The 19,689-nt window shown below is 44.8% G+C and overlaps 1 protein-coding gene across 6 annotated transcripts in view; it reads left to right on the top strand.

Moving 5' to 3' along the window:
* The window catches only part of LOC124720077 (zinc finger protein 83-like), a 96,171-nt gene that overhangs the window by 43,415 nt on the left and 33,067 nt on the right, over positions 1 to 19,689 (top strand). For 4 of the 6 annotated variants that reach the window (XM_047245346.1, XM_047245345.1, XM_047245349.1 and 1 more), the window contains one exon: positions 4,935 to 4,994. The exons of the other annotated variants lie outside the window; for them this stretch is intronic. In XM_047245346.1, the coding sequence (XP_047101302.1) occupies positions 4,935 to 4,994 (60 nt within the window). The remainder of the gene's footprint in view (positions 1 to 4,934; positions 4,995 to 19,689) is intronic. 6 annotated transcript variants of the gene reach the window in all.

Below are 19,689 nucleotides of genomic sequence, written 5' to 3'. Positions count from 1 at the left end.
AGCTGTATTCCTTCTGTCCAATAGTCAACTGTATCTCACCTTTCCTGAACCCCATACCAATATCTATACAGAGAAACTGAATTCTGTGTAGTACCGATATGTGTGCTGTAAGAAGTGGTGGTCAGTTCCTGTTGTGGGAAACTTTTTACCTACCACTATATGTGTGAGCGTTACATATACCCTGACGTAAACACTGCAAATAATTGTAGTGGCCCATTGCATTGTGCTGTTTTTCATTGCAATTGTCATATTCCATGGACCCAATGGAAAGTGGTCTTCGGAATGTGAAAGGAAGTCAAGAATGTACATTTATTTTAATTTAAATGCAAGACAATGAAATGACTTTAAAATAATGCAGTACAGTGCTAATTCTAAATATACATTAACGTAAAACTTTAAATTTAAGAATTTCTGTGACCATATTCTTTAATGGTCTAGGAGAAGTTGCCCAATAGAAAGATTTTTAATTCAGTCATAAGCTCTGATAGGCTGCTGACTACACGTGTACCAATGTATCTGACTCCTTTCTGTGTTAATGGCAAACCTGTAAGAGATCTTTGCAGTGGTTGTTTTTTGTCCTAGTGTTTATTATTGCGTCACTATTTCTTGTGAAATGACAAAGAACAGTAATGAATATATTAATTGTGGAGTAGTTGTCAGTTACCAAGTTGTTTGAAAAGGTTTCTGTAGGATTTTCTTGAATTAACATGAGACATAATTCTTATAATGTGCTACTGTTTTCTGAGGATACTGTCCTTGTAACTGGAATTTCCCCAAAAATGATTCTATAACTCGTTAATGAATGGAATGTGCAGAATAAACTTAATTTTTAACTTTCCTGTAGCAGTAATCATGCATAATGTGAACATAGTTGAATGAAGAAACTTTCTACAATTGAGATTTTCATTTTTCTGGAACTTAATACTTTCTACTTCTTGTAGTTCATTGTTTGAGTAATGCATTTTTTAGCTTGTGGAACCTGTGAGAAGTACTGAATTGTATATACTGAGATTTCTCACAATTCAGTGATAATTCATTGGCCTTGAACCATCTGTTGATGTTTTTGAATATCTCATTAGATGCCTTTTTAAGTTAGGGGCTGATACTATTACTTATTCCTATACTTTTATCATCTGCAAAGTGTACAAAATTTGTATTTTCTGGAACTGCAAGTGGAAGATCATTTATGTATTTGAGGAATAACAGAGGAGCCAGTTTAAAAACTTGTGATACTCCATGTCTGACGGCTTCAAATTCTGAGTGCCTATTGTTATGTGATTGAGACGACATGGAAGCACATTGCTCTCTGTCATTCATATAAGACAAAAACCATGAACCTTCTGTGTCTACTAAAATATATGGAGGAAGGTCAATAAATAAGTTGCAAATGTCTACTTATCTCATACTGTGTTTAAATTATGTGCACACATTTTGCCAGCATATAGCAGTATATGCATTCTTTTCATAGAGCCGGTGTTTCTTTGTATGATAGCCAGTGCAAGATGATGGATGCTGCATTAGAGTACACCAGTAGAAAAGCATGCACTCGTGTAGTTTTTGTGGTCCAAGGAACTGTTGACAGAAGTGCATCACAAAATGTGTCCTAAGCATGGTGACAACTGTTTATCATGGAAACTTCTGATCAGTTGCATCCAGGAGTTTGCCACTCCTTGTTAAAGAATCATAGATTGGGTGTGTCTTCATTATCCTGTGACGGTGGCAGCAGAAACTACAGTGCAATATGTGGGACACATCATTCGTAATGATCAGCATGTGACGATCAAAAGTGTAACGTGTGCTGTAGGCTGTTCACATGGAGCTGCTTACATCATCACACATGACCAGTTGAGATTTGTGTACTTCCAGTCTCATAGGTGACCCAAGTTTGTCTCAAGAACAGCTGCCACTTAGAAGTAAATATCCTCAGAGTAGTGAAGCAGCTTAAATAACTTAATAAAAGTAAGTCTTCCGGTCCAGACTGTATACCAGTTAGGTCCTGTCAGTGTGTGCTGATGCAATAGCTCCATACTTAACAGCCATATTGAGTTGCTTGCTCACTCGATGAAAGATCCATACCCAGAGACTGGAAAGTTGCACAGGTCATGCCAATATTCAAGAAAGGTAGTCAGAGAAATCCACTAAATTACATGCCCATATCATTAACATCAATATGCAGCAGGATTTTTGAACACACATTATGTTCGAACATTATGAATTACTGTGAACAAAATGGTCTATTGACACACATTCAACACGGATTTAGAAAATATCGTTCTTGTGAAACCCATCTAGCTCTTCACACACACGAAGTGTTGAGGGCTGTTCATAAGAGATTTCATATTGATGCCATATTTGTAGACTTGCAGAAGGCTTTTGACACTGAACCACACAAGCAGCTTTTAGTGAAATTGCGTGCCTATGAAATATCGTCTCAATTATGCGACTGGATACATGATTTCCTCTCAGAGAGGTCACAGTTCAAAGCAGCTGATGAAAAGTCATTGAGTAAAACAGAAGTGATTTCTGAGATTCCCCAAGGTAGTGTGATAGGCCCTTCGCTGTTCCTAACCTATGTAAATGATTTAGGAAACAATCTGAGCAGCTGTCTTAGGCTGTCTGCAGATGATGCTGTCATGTATGGTCTAGTAAAGTCATCAGAAGATCAAAACAAATCACAAAATGATTTAGAAAATATGCGAAAATTGGCAATTGACCTTACATAAGGAAAAGTGTGAGGACACCTACATGAGTTCTAAAAGGAATTTGTTAAACTTCAGTTACACGATAAATCAGTCAAATCTAAAGACCTCAAATTCAACTAAATACCTAAGAATTACAATTATGAACAACTTAAATTGGAACGAACACATAGACAATGTTGTGAGGAAGGCAAACCGAAGACTGCGTCACATCTACTAAAGAGACTGTCTATACTGTGCTTGTCCGTCCTCTTTTGGAGTACTGCTGCACAGTCTGGGATCCTAACCAGATAGGATTAACAGAGTACATCGTGAATGTTCAGAGAAGAGCAGCTCCTTTTTTATTAATGCGAAATAGGGGTATGCCTTGTTCAAGAGTGGAATAAGGAAGAATTATTGCGAAGCCTCTGCCAGGCACTTAAGTGTGATTTGTGGAGTTTCCATGTAGATATGGGAATGAACAGAATGGGTCTCTTTTTGCAGCATCTCATTCAGTACTTTGAGGAAGAAGAGGACTTTGTGGAATGAATTGCTACAGAGGACGAGGCTTCAGCTCACCACCTTCACCTGGGAACAAAACAGCCATCCACAGACTGGAAAGATTCCACTTCCCCAACAACAAAAACTCCAAGACCATTTCATCAGCCTGAAAAATTATGCTCATCATTTTTTGGGACAAGGGAGTGGACAAACTGATGAAATTCGAGCCTTGCAGGAGACTGTGAATGCCAAGTGGTTTTTTCTTTTTTTTTTTTTTACAGCATTGTGTGGAATCTCTGATAACCGACTAGCCACAAACAGCCTGGGCCACTGACAAAATGGGTGATTCCTCTGAATGACAATGCCTGCCCTCACACAACAAGACATACGCAGAAGCTGTGTCGTTGGAAATACTTTGAATATCTGCCGTACAGTCCGGACTTAGTACCTAGTGACTTTCATCTGTTTGGGCTCCTAAACTCTTGTTTTGGTGAGTGATGTTCTGAAAGTGAAGAAGCTGTAGCTGATGACACTACATGTTGGCAGCAACAGCAACAAAAGGCTTCTTTGCTTTTGGCTAACAAGGGACTTTTGGCCAAATATACAGGGTGAATATGCAGAAAAGTGAAATAAATTTCAAGAAGTAACATCGATTATTATTGCTTCTATTCTATTGTGAAACTTATGTATTGACTTACCTTTGTAATATTTTAACTTTTGCATTAGGATCTCATGGTCACCACAGTCAAAAGCCATAGTCAACTTAACAAAACATTCTCGAGGGTATGGCAGTGAATTCTGATTGATTCTAGTATGTCACCTGTCAAGGTAAATCTAACCTGTTCAGTTGACAGCCCTTTCTGAAGTCCAAACTGTTTGCTGCTGAATGCGTTTTCCAGTACTATGTGTGTATTGAGTCTGTTGTATGTTACCTTCTAAAATATGCTTGAAAATGCTGGCGAAAGTGCACAAAATGGTCATGGAGGAGCACCGATTTAAAGTGCATGAAATTGCTCACTCTTGCCAGATGTCATCTGAAAGGCTATATCACACTTTAACTGAAGAATTAGAAATGAAAAAATTATCTAAAAGGTGGGTGCCACGACTCCTGAAGCTGGATCAAAGATGTGTGCCATTGTCACGGCAAAATTACATGAACCAAGATATGAATTGTTGCCACACCTGCCTTATTCACCTGATACGGCTCCATCAGACCTCCCTCTTCCCAAAACAAAATTTTTCTTGCTGGACGAAGATTCACTTCAAACAAAGAATTGATAGCCGGAATTGACAACTATTTTGCACGCCTGGAGAAATGGAATCAAGGCACTGGAACATCATTGGACCAAGTGTATTAATCTACAAGGAGACTACATTGAAAAATTTTAAAAAAGTTTCAGTGATGTAAGTACTTTTTTTCTACTCCATTCTGAGAACTTTACAAACCACCCTCGTACATGAGGAGTCCAGCATTGGTAGAAATTTGCCATTTTGGATCTCACACACACACACACACACACACACACACACACACACACACACACACACACACACACCAAAGTGTTGGTGTCAGTCGTATTTCTGCTGGATGGTTGCAGTTGGTGCATACATCTAAGGAGGTTGGATACTATAATTTGGTAGAGAGCTCTCTTTGTATGAGGTATGTAGTGACTGCATGACTATTACCTGCAGAATCACAATGACTAAAATTAGTTTCACAAAGTGTGATTTATTTTTCTGGTTGGGTTGTTACAGGTTTATCCACTTGCTGTTGATGCACTTTCCAACTGTGATTTACGGAGCATTAAGAAAGAGGTATGAAGCTGCTAAATGTGAAGTTCTGTTAATATTTTGCTTGTGCTGGTAATGTTATTGGCTGTTATATAGTTCGAAACTACTTACAGGGATCAGTGAATTGCCAGTGGATGGACAGAGCTGCAGTACTCCCCACACCATATCCAGAATTAAGTAAATGGGCAGTAATGTGCTGGAAATTATGGGATGATGAATGTTACAATAATGAATATTACATGATTTTAATGATAAACAGGAACGGAGAAAGGCAATCGCACATATCTAGTCACATGTCTGTAGCATGTAGATACACGTAACAAACCTAGAGCCATTTTTATCATTTTTAGCTGCTTGTCTGGTTCCAGAAAGCTCTGTTTCTGGCATAAGTACCCACTCTTATGCACACTAACACATAAATAAATCAACATCCTACCACCGAGCAAGGTGACACAGTGTTTAGCACACTGGACTCACATTTGGGAGGACGGCAGTTCAAACCTGTGTTCGGCCATCATGATTTAGGTTTTCCGTGATTTCCCTAAATTGCTTCAGGTAAATGCCTATCCTTCCTTAATCCGATGGTGCTGATGACTTCGCTGTTTGGTACCACCCCCAAACCAGCCATCCAACCAACCTCTGGCCACGTTCCTTCACGGGAGACATGAATCATGTCTGCTATCCAACTGAAGAGGTTCTAATTTCTTTTTACTATCCAGTATTTAGTGGACTCGACTTTCAACTGTATTTCTATTTCTGTACCAAGGTAAAGCTATTAGCTCAGAGAAAGCTTTGTTGATGTACCAAGAAAAGGGATTGTACAGAAAGTTTACAGTGCATTTTCTTCGGAGTGAATTATCTTGCCAACTGTGTTGAATGAATTCGTTTTTGTGCATGAGCTGATACTAGTTCAAAATAAATGGTAATTTTACATGACTGGGCATCAAGATATATATAATAAAGCTTCAAAATTTATGGAAAGTTCTATTTGAGAATTATGAGCTGTTTAGGAATAAAGGAGACGACTCACCAAAATGCAGAAGCACTACATAGTCTATACGCATAGAACCAAAAGGTACAGAGCTTTTTCTAGCTTTTGGAATGAACTTCCTTTTGAAACTTGTAGGAAAAACAGAAACACTCTCTCTCTCTCTCTCTCTCTCTCTCTCTCTCTCTCTCTGTATTGGGTAGGGGTGGGGGTGGGGCAGCAGGACTGCAAGTTACCTTAGGTTTATGTCAGGAGGGAGGTTACAGGAGTGAAGGAAGTACAGCTCCCATCTGTGCAGCTAAGAAAAGCTGATGGCTGCTGGTGGTGGGAAGGATACAGATGGCATGGGTTGTGAAGCACTCACTGAAATCTCACATGTTGTGCTCTACTGCATGTTGTGCCACTGGGTGGTCCACCTTGTTTCTGGCAAGAGTTTTGCAGTGGTCATTCATTCTAGTTGACAGCTGGTTGGTTGACACACCAATGTAAAACGCTGTGCAGTGGCTGGAGTAGAGCTGATATTTAATGTGGCTGCTTTCACAAGTGGCCCGGACTCTGATGGGGCAGGGTAAGTCTAGATTGGGCAGGTCTTGTATCTGGGTCTTCCACAGGGATATGATCCCTGTGGCTGGGGATTGGGGGTGGGAGTGGCATGGGGATGGACTACGGTGTTGTGGAGGTTGGGCGGGCGGCAGAACACCATTTTGGGAGGTGGTGGAAGTATTTTGATGTGGATGTCCCTCATTTCAGGGCATGCTAATAGATAATCAAAGCCCTGAAGAAGAATATGGTTCAACTCTTCCAGTTCCAGGTGGTATTGGGTGACAACGGGGGGGGGGGGGGGGGGGGTGCTTTCTTGTGGTTGGTTTTGGAGATGGATTTGAGGATTAGGTGTGTGTGTGGGGGGGGGGGGGGGGATATGGAATGGGAGATCTTTTTGTGAATTAGGTCTGGAGGGTATTGACTGCTTGAAAATGCCTTTGTGAGGCCTTCAGTATACTGGGTGAGAGGTTTCTGATTGCATTGCACTAGATGTGTTTGTCACGGGTGGCCAGGCTGTATGGGAGGGATGTTTTGGAGTGGAAGGAGTGGCAGCTGTCAGAGTGCAGGTACTGTTGCTGATTGGTGGGTTTGATGTGGAACAAGGTGGGGATGGAGTCATCTAAGAGGAGGAGATCAATATTTAGGAAGGTGGCATGATGGTTGGTGGAAGCCCAGGTGAGGTGGATGGAAGAGAAGGTGTTGAGGTTGTGGAGGAATGAGGATAAGGTGTCTTAGCCTTGGGTCCAGACTAAAAAGATGTCATCAACAAACCTGAACCAGACCCGAGGTTTTTGGGAAGCTAGGAACGTTTCCTCTAGTGGCCCATGAAGAAGTTGGCATAGGAGGATGACATGTGGATGCCCATGGCTGTGCCACAAATTTGCTCGGATAATACCCATGGCCCTACCACAATTGAACACTACTTCTGCCTAAGCTATGCAGATTCCAAACCTACCACTTCGTTCCTCGTACACTCATAACTACTGCACCTTTGAAGGAAAGGCATACAAGCAAATTCATATGGTACAGTCAAGGGCACCTGTGTGCACCTCCCTATGCCAACCTCTTCATGAGCCACCTAGGGGAAACATTCCTGACTTCTGAAAACCCAGAACCTGCATCTCCTGGTCTGGTTCAGGTTTATTGATGACATCTTTATAACCAGGACCCAAGGCCAGGACACCTTATCCTCATTCCTCCACAACCTCAACAACTTCTCTCCAATCCACCTCACCTGGTCCTCCTCCACCCATCTTGCCACCTTCCTAAATATCAATCTCCTCCTCTCAGATGGCTCCATCCACACCTTGTTCCACATCAGACCCACCAATCAGCAACAGTACCTGCATTCTGACAACTGCCACTCCTTCCATTCCAAAAAATCCCTCCCATACAGCCTGGCCACCTGCGGTAGACACATCTGCAGTGATCAGAATTTCTTTGCCCAGTATGGTTAAGGCCTCACAAAGGCCTTTGTGAGCAGGCAGTACACTCAAGACCTAAATCGTAAATAGATGTCTTGTCCCATAACATCACACACACCAGATCCTCACAACCATCCGAAGAACCAACCACAAAGAAGTGCTCCCCTCGTCACCCAATACCACCTGGGACTGGAACAACCGACCCATGTTTTTCATCAGGGCTTTGATTATCTGTCATCATGCCCTAAAATGAGGGAAATCCTACCTAAGATACTTCCAACACCTCCCAAAGTGGTGTTCTGCCACCCACCCAACCTCCACAACATCATAGTCCATCCGTATGCCACTCCCACCCCCAATACCCAACCGCAGGGATCATACTCCTGTGGAAGACCCAGATGCAAGACCTGCACAATCTACCCCACCCAACACCAGCTATTCCAGACCTGTTGTAGGCTTATCCTACCCCATCAGAGTCATGGTCAAATGTGAAAGCAGCCATGTTAAATACCAGCTCTGTTGCAACCACTGCACAGCATTGCATTGCATTGTTTTGGTATGACAACCAACCAGCTGTCAGCTAAAATGAATGGTCACCACCAACCTGTTGCCATAAACAGGGTGGTGCACCCAGTGGCGCAGTGTGCAGCAGAGCACAACATGCGAGATTTCAGCAGGTGCTTCACAACCCATGCCATCTGCATCCTCCCCACCACCACCAACTTTTTTGAGCTGCACAGATGGGAGCTATCCTTACAGCACATCCTTCGCTCCTGTAATCCCCAGGCCTAAATCTTATATGTTAAACTTGTTTGCCTCCTTCTGTTCCAGGTTAATTTCAAACATTTTTCATTTCTTCTTCACCAGGAGGGAAGCACATTCACATTTAATGTGTAAAACACCTGTAAAGGGTTTTTTCCTGTGCCATCCCCTTGTAATTACATGTATGGTAGCAATTTTAACCACTGGCATACCATGGCACAAAAATTTATTTTAACAGTTTGTATCATAAACATATGTTTTTGCTGTAGAGAGTGAGCCAGAACTCCGCTGACAAACTTTCAGAAGTTGTTAAGGGACACTTTCAGAGTTTTTTGGTATTAGGGACCCACGGCCTCTGGAGGCTCATTACAGAGTCATTGGATTTCTCTTTTATTCACACCCCAGTTAGCTTTGTATCTTGTATTACACTGAAAATAGTGCACAACAGTGCAAATGTCAGCAATATGCATTTTGTGTCTTATGGGGAAACAAACTTGTTCCATTCACTCACAGTAATTGCTCTTGACAACAATAATGCCCACATTACTCTTCACCCTCAAGCTTGCGTTCAGTATTGCGCATCTCCGTCTTCAGTTTGTTTTTCTGGCAATGTTACTTGTACCTCAACAGTGATATACAGTACTATGAGTAGGTTTACTGATGAAGACTTGACCAATGTGCACTCTGTGTTCAGTTCCACTGAATGCAGTGGGTAGTGGCACAGTGATGCCTATACCAAGTTCTTCCTGCAGTAATGACAGTGCTTTTGTGTCTATGCTTAGACTACTACGAGAAACTGGATGTGTTATACGTTTTGGTGATTGGCTATTACAGTTCTTTTGCATTGTTATCATGGTATTTGAACAGAAGTGAAGATAGCTGTGGTAATAAACTGAATGAATCATAATTATATTACACTGAGGTGAAAAAGGTCATGGGACAGTGATAATATCTGTACAAGAGGTATAAAAGTGTAGTGCGTTGGTGGAGCTGTCATTTGTACTTCAGGTGATTGATGTGAAAAGGTTTCTGACGTGATTATGGCCCCACAACAGGAATTAACAGACTTTGTATGTGGAATGGTAGTTGGAGCTATATGCCTGGGACTTTCAGTTTCAGAAATCATTACAGAATTTAATATTGTGATATCCACAGTGTCAAGAGTGCGTCGAGAGTACCATATTTTAGGCATTACCCCTCACCGTGGATAACACAGTGGCTTACACCCTTCACTTAATGAATGAGAGCAGCATCGTTTGCATAGAATTGTCAGTGCTAATAGGCAAACAACTCTGTTAACATCACAGAAATCAATCAAAGTATCTGTTAGGACAGTGTGATGAAATTTGACATAAATGGGCTGTGACAACCGACGACTGCCACAAATGCTGTTGGTAACAGCACGTCATCACCTGCAGCACCTCCCCTGGCCTCATGACCATATTGGTTGGAACCTGCACAACTGGAAATTTGTGGCTTGGTCAGATATGTGCCGATTTCAGTTGGTAAGAGCTGATGGTAGGTTGAGTGTGGTGCAGACCCCGTTGAAGCCATGGGTGTACCGTATTTACTCGAATCTAAGCCGCACCTGAAAAATGAGACTCAAAAACAAGGGGGGGAAAAAAATTTCCCGGATCTAAGCCACACCTGAAATTTGAGACTCAAAATTCATGGGGAGAGAGAAGTTTTAGGCTGCACCTGCAAATCGAAACAAAGTTGGTCCATTTAATATGAGACACAATTTAGGTCGAATGAATGACGATACAGCTACAGCAGTTTGGATCAAGTCGTAAGCTTAGCAGTTAAGCTTTACCAGGTAGCCATTGCTATGCGTCAGGCTCTCCGTCCGTGTTTATACGGGTACCCTTCCTTTTTTGCGTGCTTCGTCTGGTTTGAATTGATTGCTTATTTTTCTGTGATCTGATAAGTGCCGTTTTCTTTGTTATAGGTGTTTACGTCACTCTAAGCTGAAAATGCATTACTGTACTGTGTCATGCACTGTTTGTCGCATTCTGATGATGAGTGTTTACGGCCTGTCGCTGCTCGTGGCATGGCTTGCTTTTGTGCGCGCTACCGTGGCTTACAATAAAAAAAAGAGAGGAATTGTCTCATAAGCGAAACAATGGCAAGAGACTGCTATTTGTTGTTACTTACCCTGCTGCTTTCTTTGATAATCATCAACAAGAACCAAATAATAGGCTGCATGTGATAGAAGATGATAGAAGATGTTCTGAGTGAGAGTGTAGCGAAAAATTTTCTGTGTTTGAAAATCTTTGCAGACGCCTCTTTAGTACATTACATTCTGCACAGAAATTAGAGTCAACTTAGATTCAAAAATCTAGTCAATTGCCGTGCTTCAGTTCTGACTGTATCACTATTAGACATAAGAATAATACGAATATAAACGTGACATGATATGTATATTCTTCTGCGTGTGCTGTTGTCTCACTCTAGTTTCGTAGTTTATTAGGCACACAGGATTTAAAAGAGTGCAGCAAACACGAAAGAATACATGGCAAAATGTTTATATTTGTATTATTCTTATGGTGATGAGAATACTGAATGTGATTCACAGTTCATAAAATTTCTTACTAGCAACCATCTCTTCTGACAGCTAGGAAAAAATTCAGAACATACAGTTGGCCATATTGACAAATATCCCAAACAGTCTCGCCAGTTGGATTTTCGTAGTACATTGAAATGCTGCTACATTCGAAGATGAACAATACAGAATTTGTATTTACTTCATTGGGTAATGTATGAAAATGCAGTGGTCAAAACTCGGGGCGGAGAAAAAAAAACACGTCTTCCACCTTTTTTTTTTTTTTTTAATTTATTTACTGACACAGAGGTTTTGGTGCCAGTATTTATCTTTGTGCCTGAAAGTATTCGATGGCAGAAGTTACACTTGTGGCGGCACCTACCAACATTTTTCAGAATGTCTGCTTACTTTGCACTCGATTCTAAGCTGCAGGCAGTTTTTTGAAATGCGAAAACCGGAAAAAAAGTGCGGCTTACATTCGAGTAAGTACGGTTAGTTGTCAACAAGGCACTGTGAAACCTGATGGTGGCTCCATAATTGTGTGGGCTACGTTTACACGGAATGGACTGGATCCTCTGGTCCAATTGGACCAGTGTTCAGATACTTGGAGACCATTTGCAGCCGTTCATGGAGTTTGTGCTCCCTAATGATTTTACCACCCAGATCACCTGGCATTAATCCTATCAAACATTTATGGGATGTAATTGAGAGGTCAGTTTGTGCACAAAATCCTTCACCTGCAACACTCAACTTATGGATGGCTGTAGGGGCTGCATGACTCAGTATTTATGCAGGGGACATCCAGGGACTTTCTGCATCCATATCATGTTGAGTAGCTGCACTAAGTTGGGCAAAAGGAGGTCCGACACAATATTAGGAGGTATCCCATGACTTTTGTCACTTTAGTGTAATACTCTGTAATGAGCAATTGGAGACCGTGGGTCTGTTGTACCAAAACACTCAGAAGGTATCCTTGAACAACCTCTGAAATTTTGTTGATGGAGTTCTGGGTCACTTTCTATTTAATGTGACAGTGCTCAGAAACAGGAAATTTCCGTAGTGCGTAAATTTTCACACAAAAAGTATCTAGCCCTTTAGCTTGAGTTTACCATATTTGCAATACAGCATCAGATTAGTAGTACAGCCTGTGATGCAGAAACTGATCTTGCATCATTGTAGTTCATATTTTGTAGCATCATGAATTCAGCCCAGTGGAATCACAAAACTCATTCCTCTCTATGTCCTCATTAGCTTTCACATTCCATGTGAGGATGCCTTAAGAATGTACAAAGATTTTAGACAAAAGAACAGGCTGTCCTCAGGTAAAGATGCAGAATTACTGAAAAGAAGTTGTAATAATGCTGGAATCATATCTTTATATTGTTTTTTCCTATGATAATTGTGTCTCATCCTCTTCCTATGAAATGAGAGTGTAGTACAAGGATAGTAAAAAAGTTCTTGGAATGAAATACAGCAATACAGCAGAAACTACTTACATAAGTAAAACTATTCTATTTGTAAATGAATTCTACTTGTACACTAATGCTCATGGTCAAGTTACATTCCATTCACTTAATCCAATCTCAAAAATTAGATTCTTCCAGGTCTGCAAAATATCCATGAACTTTGGCTGTCAATTCTTTGTTTGAAGAGAATCTTCATCCACAAGAAAATTTGGAGCTTGGGAGAAATGGAAGTCTGATAGAGCCAAATCAGCCAAATAAGGTGGGTGTGGCAAGGGTTCATATCTTACAAGGAGAGGTCCTCAAGGGTGGGATTTACTTTTTGAAACAATCTGTATGGTTGTGAAGATTAGGGTGCCAAGTATCACACACTGTAGCCATTCATCGCAGTGAGCCCTCGTTTCTGAGTAATCAACAAAAAAATATTTCAGAATTTCCTGTGAGGCCCTAGGACTTTAAAAACTGTAGCGTCACAGATTGGCAGTCTAGGATAATGGGTAATATGATTAAAATTATGTGAGTTAGAAATATAAATAGAAACATTACATTAAAACTAGTTACCTGAGTAAAAATCATTCTGATAAAGATAAAAAAATAAAAAATTTCAAAGCATTTGATGAGATTCGAACCCATAATCTTCTGCATATGAGGAAACCACCTTAACCATTATACTACACCACTAGTCTGTGCAAAGGCTCCTATTTTATTAAATTATGATTTTTTTGTTTTTTGTTTTTGGATTGCTCTCAAACTAGGGTCCATCAGGGTAAATGAAAGCAGGGTGTGATACCTTGGACCTTAACCTACATCACTGTATAGATGGTTTCAAAAAGTGGATCCCACCCTTGGGGATCTCTCATTGTCAGTTCATGTTCTTTTGCTGTGGCAACGAGATTTGTGTAAGTTCTGTTTTGATGAAAAGTGACTTTCTTCCTTGCAAAATTTGTTTTTTCCCCCCCATATCTGTTGTTGCAGTTGGCCAGGAGGTTAGCATAGTAGTGTCCTCCAATTGTTTAACCACTGAGAATATAATCTGTGTGCAGGACCTCTTTTGCATCTCAGAAACTGATACCATTGCTTTTCCAGCCAACTGTATTGCCTTTTCTGTCTTTGGTCGTGGTTCATCAACATGTTTTGTCTCTGGATCCAAGTTTCATCTGTGGTTATAGACTGTTGGAAAAAATCTTTTTGCTTGCACTGAAAATAGGTCAAACATTCCCCCCTGCGGGTCCGGGGATTAGAATAGGCCCGCGGTATTCCTGCCTGTCGTAAGAGGCGACTAAAAGGAGTCCATCCCCCTCACGGGGGTAGTTCGCGCCTGCGTCCGGAGACGGACGGTTCCACGACCTATCATCGTGGTCCTTTTGGTTTTTTCACTTCTCGTTTCTTCCTTCCTTTTGTTGGTTCCTTTCTTTGCTCTTCTCCACCTCACTGTCTTCCTTACTCTTTCCCTTGCCTTCTCCTTGCCTTCTCATTGCCTTTTTCTCCTTGCCTTCTCATTGCCTTTTTCTCCTTGCCTTCTCATTGCCTTTTTCTCCTTGCCTTCTCATTGCCTTTTTCTCCTTGCCTTCTCATTGCCTTCTTCTCCTTGCCTTCTTATTGCCTTCTTCCCCTTGCTTTCTCATTGCCTTCTTCTCCTTGCCTTCTCTGGTCTCCGCCTCGGCGTTTGAGACAGTCTGTCCTCTTTCTCCCTCTCTCTCTTCTTTTTCCTCTTCTTCCTTCCTCCCTGTGCGTGTCTGAAGGCCGACCCACGCGTTCGCACGCGTAGCCGGTGACGGGGTAACGCGTAAGTCCCCGCCCTGGGTAGACATGTAAGGCACGCGCGTACCCCCTGGTAAAGGCCAGGCCCGGGGAGGGGTGATTGCCTGAGCTGATACCTTCTGACCATGCCGATTGGTCCCTCCGTCTGTTTCTCGGGAGGTGTGACCTGAGGTGTAAACATTCACCTAAGGCGGGAGTGCCCTCTGAGAGGGTCCCCACAAGGAAGGAGCGCGCCATCGGAGACGCTGGCAATCATGGGGGATTCCTCCGCAATGGATTCTACTCCATCTCTTTCGACTTCGACCCAAAAACGGAAACGTGACCAGCCAACAGTGACAAAAGTACTACCGCCTGCCCCACAGTTCCTCGTAGTTTCTCGAACTGAGGACGGAAAGGATTTTTCCTCTGTCAACCCTTTCGTTATTCAGAAGGGCGTAGATGCCATAGCCGGATCTGTCAAATCCTGTACCAGGTTGCGTAACGGCACCTTATTACTGGAAACTGAGAATGCCTTTCAGGCACAAAAACTGCTTCGGGCCACCCTCCTGTACACGTTCCCTGTCCGGGTGGAGGCCCACCGAACTTTGAATTCGTCTCGTGGTGTGGTCTATACTGACTCCCTCGACGGATTGACTGACGAGGAGCTTCAATCATTCCTCGCTGAGCAGGGCGTGACGGCTGTCCATAGGGTCATGAAAAAGGTCAACAATGACCTTGTACCGACCCGGACAATTTTCTTGACCTTCAATAGTGTTAAGCTGCCATCGCGCATCAAGGCGGGCTACGAGGTTATTTCTGTTCGCCCCTATATCCCGACACCTACGCGCTGCTACCAGTGTCAGCGTTTCAATCACACTCGACAGTCTTGTTCCAATGCGGCTAAATGTGTCACCTGTGGCAGGGATGCCCATGAGGGTGACTGTCCACCTCCGTCTCCTCGTTGTGTGAACTGTCAGGGTGACCATGCAGCATCCTCCCGCGACTGTCCTGTCTATAAGGAAGAACGCTGTATCCAGGAAATTCGGGTCAAAGAGAAAGTGTCCACCTCGGCTGCTCGCAAGCTATTGGCTAGTAGGAAGCCCACGCTGCTCCCAGCGGGGAAATACAGTACTGTCCTCGCCTCTCCTCGGACTACCCGGGAGGTAGCAACCCAGACATGCGATCTGACCTTCAGCACCACGGTCGTCCGTTCGGCCAGTGCTAAGATCGCGCGGTCGACGTCTCCTCTTCCTCCCATCACCCCACAGACACGAGCACCTTCTTCAGCTTCTGCTAAAATGAAGACACCGAAGTCAGATGCACGGGCCTTCAAGAAGGAACCATCCCGTGCAGACTTCCTCCGTACCTCGACCTCACAGCCTTCGACCGGTACTTCCACTACACGTCCTTCCAAAAAGGCGCATAGGAAGCACAGTTCTCCTTCCCCGCCACGGCGCATTTCTTCTCTTGCGCCACCCAGCGGCTGCCGCCCCAGGCCGTCATCCGTTTCGCCTGGCCGCACCGCTGGTCGCCGTACATCTGGCCGTTCACTGGCGGAGGAAGCTCCCCCTCCCGGCCATCCTCCCGAGATGGCCGATGACCCTATAGACCCGATGGACGATGACTGTCCGCCTACTGATAGCGGCGGCAGTGCTCGCTCGAAGCCAGGCCCTAAGCGGCCTTCGAGGTGACCACTTCTCTCATCTTTCTTTTCTTACGATGGCACTTATTCACTGGAATATTCGCAGCATTCGCTCCAACCGAGAGGACTTGAAGTTGCTGCTCCGCTTGCACCGTCCGCTTGTCGTAGCCCTCCAGGAAACGAAGCTACGCCCATGCGATCAAATTGCCTTGGCACACTACACCTCTGTGCGTTTTGACCTACCCCCTGTGGTAGGTATCCCAGCTCATGGAGGGGTTATGTTGCTGGTCCGGGATGATATTTACTACGATCCCATCACGTTGCACACCGGCCTGCAGGCAGTTGCCATCCGCATTACTCTCCCCACTTTTACGTTTTCCTTTTGTACCGTTTACACTCCATCGTCATCTGCCGTTACCAGGGCAGACGTGATGCAACTTATTGCTCAGCTACCTGCACCATTTTTGTTAACTGGCGACTTCAATGCCCACCATCCCCTTTGGGGCTCTCCAGCATCCTGCCCGAGGGGCTCCTTGTTAGCAGAACTTTTCAACCAGCTCGATCTTGTCTGCCTCAATACTGGCGCCCCTACTTTTGTTTCGGACACATCTCACACCTATTCCCATTTAGACCTCTCTATATGTACTCCCCAACTTGCACGCCGGTTTGAGTGGTATGCACTTTCTGATACATATTCGAGCGACCATTTCCCGTGTGTTATCCATCTCCTGCAGCATACTCCCTCTCCGTGCTCCTCTCGTTGGACCATCTCCAAGGCAGACTGGGAGCTCTTCTCTTCCAGGGCTACCTTTCAGGATCAAACCTTCACAAGCTGCGATCGTCAGGTCGCACACCTCACGGAAGTCATTCTCGCTGCTGCTGAATATTCCATCCCTCACCCTACTTCTTCTCCACGTCGCGTACCGGTCCCCTGGTGGACCGCAGCATGTAGAGATGCTTTACGTGCTCGTCGACGTGCTTTACGCACCTTTAAGCGCCACCCTACAGTGGCGAATTGTATTAATTATAAACGATTACGTGCTCAGTGTCGTCGTATTATTAAAGAAAGCAAGAAAGCCAGCTGGGCTGCTTTCACAAGCACCTTCAACAGTTCTACCCCTTCTTCTGTTGTCTGGGGTAGCCTGCGCCGGCTATCTGGCACTAAGGTCCACTCCCCAGTTTCTGGCTTGAAGGTCGCGAATGAAGTCCTTGTGGCCCCTGAGGCTGTCTCCAATGCCTTCGGCCGCTTTTTCGCCGAGGTTTCGAGCTCCGCTCATTACCACCCTGCCTTCCTCCCCCGCAAACAGGCAGAGGAGGCTAGGCCACCTGACTTCCGCTCCTCGAATTGTGAAAGTTATAATGCCCCATTCACCATGCGGGAACTCGAAACCGCACTTGGCCGATCACGGTCCTCTGCTCCAGGGCCTGATTCTATTCATATTCAGATGCTGAAGAACCTTTCTCCTGCGGGTAAAGGTTTTCTTCTTCGTACATACAATCGCATCTGGATTGAGGGACATGTTCCCGCATGCTGGCGCGAGTCTATTGTTGTCCCGATTCCTAAGCCGGGGAAGGACAAGCACTTGCCTTCCAGTTATCGACCCATCTCGCTTACCAGCTGTGTCTGTAAAGTGATGGAGCGAATGGTTAACTCTCGATTGGTTTGGCTGCTCGAGTCTCGACGCCTACTTACCAATGTACAATGTGGATTTCGAAGGCGCCGCTCTGCTGTTGACCATCTGGTTACCTTGTCGACCTTCATTATGAATAACTTCTTGCGGAAGCGCCCGACCGCGGCTGTGTTCTTTGATTTGGAGAAGGCTTACGACACCTGTTGGAGGGCGGGCATTCTCCGCACCATGCATACATGGGGCTTTCGCGGTCGCCTCCCTCTTTTTATTCATTCCTTTTTAATGGATCGACAGTTTCGGGTACGTGTGGGTTCTGTCCTGTCAGACACCTTTCGCCAGGAGAATGGGGTGCCACAGGGCTCAGTTTTGAGCGTCGCTCTCTTCGCCATCGCGATCAATCCAATAATGGATTGCCTCCCAGCTGATGTATCAGGCTCCCTTTTCGTGGACGATTTTACCATCTATTGCAGCGCGCAGTGTGCACGTGTCCTGGAGCGCTGTCTTCAGCGTTTTCTTGACCGTCTTTACTCCTGGAGTGTCGCCAATGGCTTCCGTTTTTCTGCCGAGAAGACGGTCTGTATTAACTTCTGGCGCTACAAAGAGTTTCTCCCACCGTCCTTACGACTCGGTCCCGTTGCTCTCCCACTCGTGGAGACAATCAAATTTTTAGGCCTTACCTTTGACAGGAAACTTAGCTGGTCTCCACATGTGTCATATTTGGCCGCCCGTTGTACCCGTTCTTTAAATGTCCTCCGTGTTCTCAGTGGTATGTCGTGGGGAGCGGATCGAACCGTCCTACTTCGTCTATATCGGTCGATCGTCCGCTCCAAGCTGGATTATGGGAGCTTCGTATACTCCTCTGCACGGCCATCCATCTTACGCCGCCTCAACTCCATACAACATCGGGGTTTACGACTTGCGATCGGAGCATTTTATACCAGTCCCGTAGAGAGTCTTCATGCTGACGCTGGCGAATTGCCACTCACCTACCGGCGCGATATACTGCTTTGTCGGTATGCCTGTCGGCTACTGTCAATGCCCGACCATCCGTCTTATCGTTCCTTTTTTGACGACTCTCTTGACCTTCAATACGGGTTGTATGTCTCTGCCTTGCTACCCCCTGGAGTTTGCTTTCGTCGCCTCCTTCAACACCTTCATTTTTCACTCCCTGCAACCTTTCGAGTGGGCGAGAGCCGCACGCCACCTTGGCTCCAGGCTCAGGTCCGCGTTCACCTCGACCTCAGCTCGCTCCCAAAAGAGGTCACCCCCGGTTCGGTCAACCACTCCCGTTTTTTGGAACTTCGTTCGAAGTTCAACAACATGACTTTCATTTATACAGATGGCTCTAAGACCAATGACGGGGTCGGGTGTTCCTTTATTGTCGGGGCACAAAGTTTCCAATACCGGCTCCATGGCCATTGTTCGGTCTTCACAGCTGAGCTCTTTGCCCTCTACCAGGCTGTTCTTTACATCTGCCGCCACCGACATTCTGCTTATGTCATCTGCTCAGATTCCCTGAGCGCCATCCAGAGTCTCAGTGATCCGTACCCGGTTCACCCTTTCGTACACCGGATCCAACGCTCTCTTCAGCAGCTGGTGGACGTAGGTACGCCGGTTAGCTTTATGTGGGTTCCTGGCCATGTCGGTATCCCTGGGAACGAAGCTGCAGATGCCGCGGCCAAGGCTGCGGTCCTCCAGCCTCGGACAGCTTCTTGTTGTGTCCCTTCGTCCGATTTTAGCAGGGTCATTTGTCGGCGCGTTGTGTCGCTGTGGCATGCCGATTGGGCTGCACTTACCGACAACAAGCTTCGGGCCTTAAAACCTCTTCCCGTGGCTTGGACGTCCTCCTCACGCCCTTCTCGGCGGGAGGAGGTCGTTTTAGCAAGGTTAAGAATTGGACACTGCCGGTTCAGCCATCGCCATCTGCTGACGGCTGCGCCGGCGCCGTTCTGCCCATGTGGGCACTTGCTGACGGTTAGACACA

The sequence above is a fragment of the Schistocerca piceifrons genome, chromosome 11 (assembly GCF_021461385.2).
Source record: "Schistocerca piceifrons isolate TAMUIC-IGC-003096 chromosome 11, iqSchPice1.1, whole genome shotgun sequence".
NCBI classification, from domain to species: domain Eukaryota; kingdom Metazoa; phylum Arthropoda; class Insecta; order Orthoptera; family Acrididae; genus Schistocerca; species Schistocerca piceifrons.
This window is presented reverse-complemented; position numbering and strand designations above follow the sequence as displayed.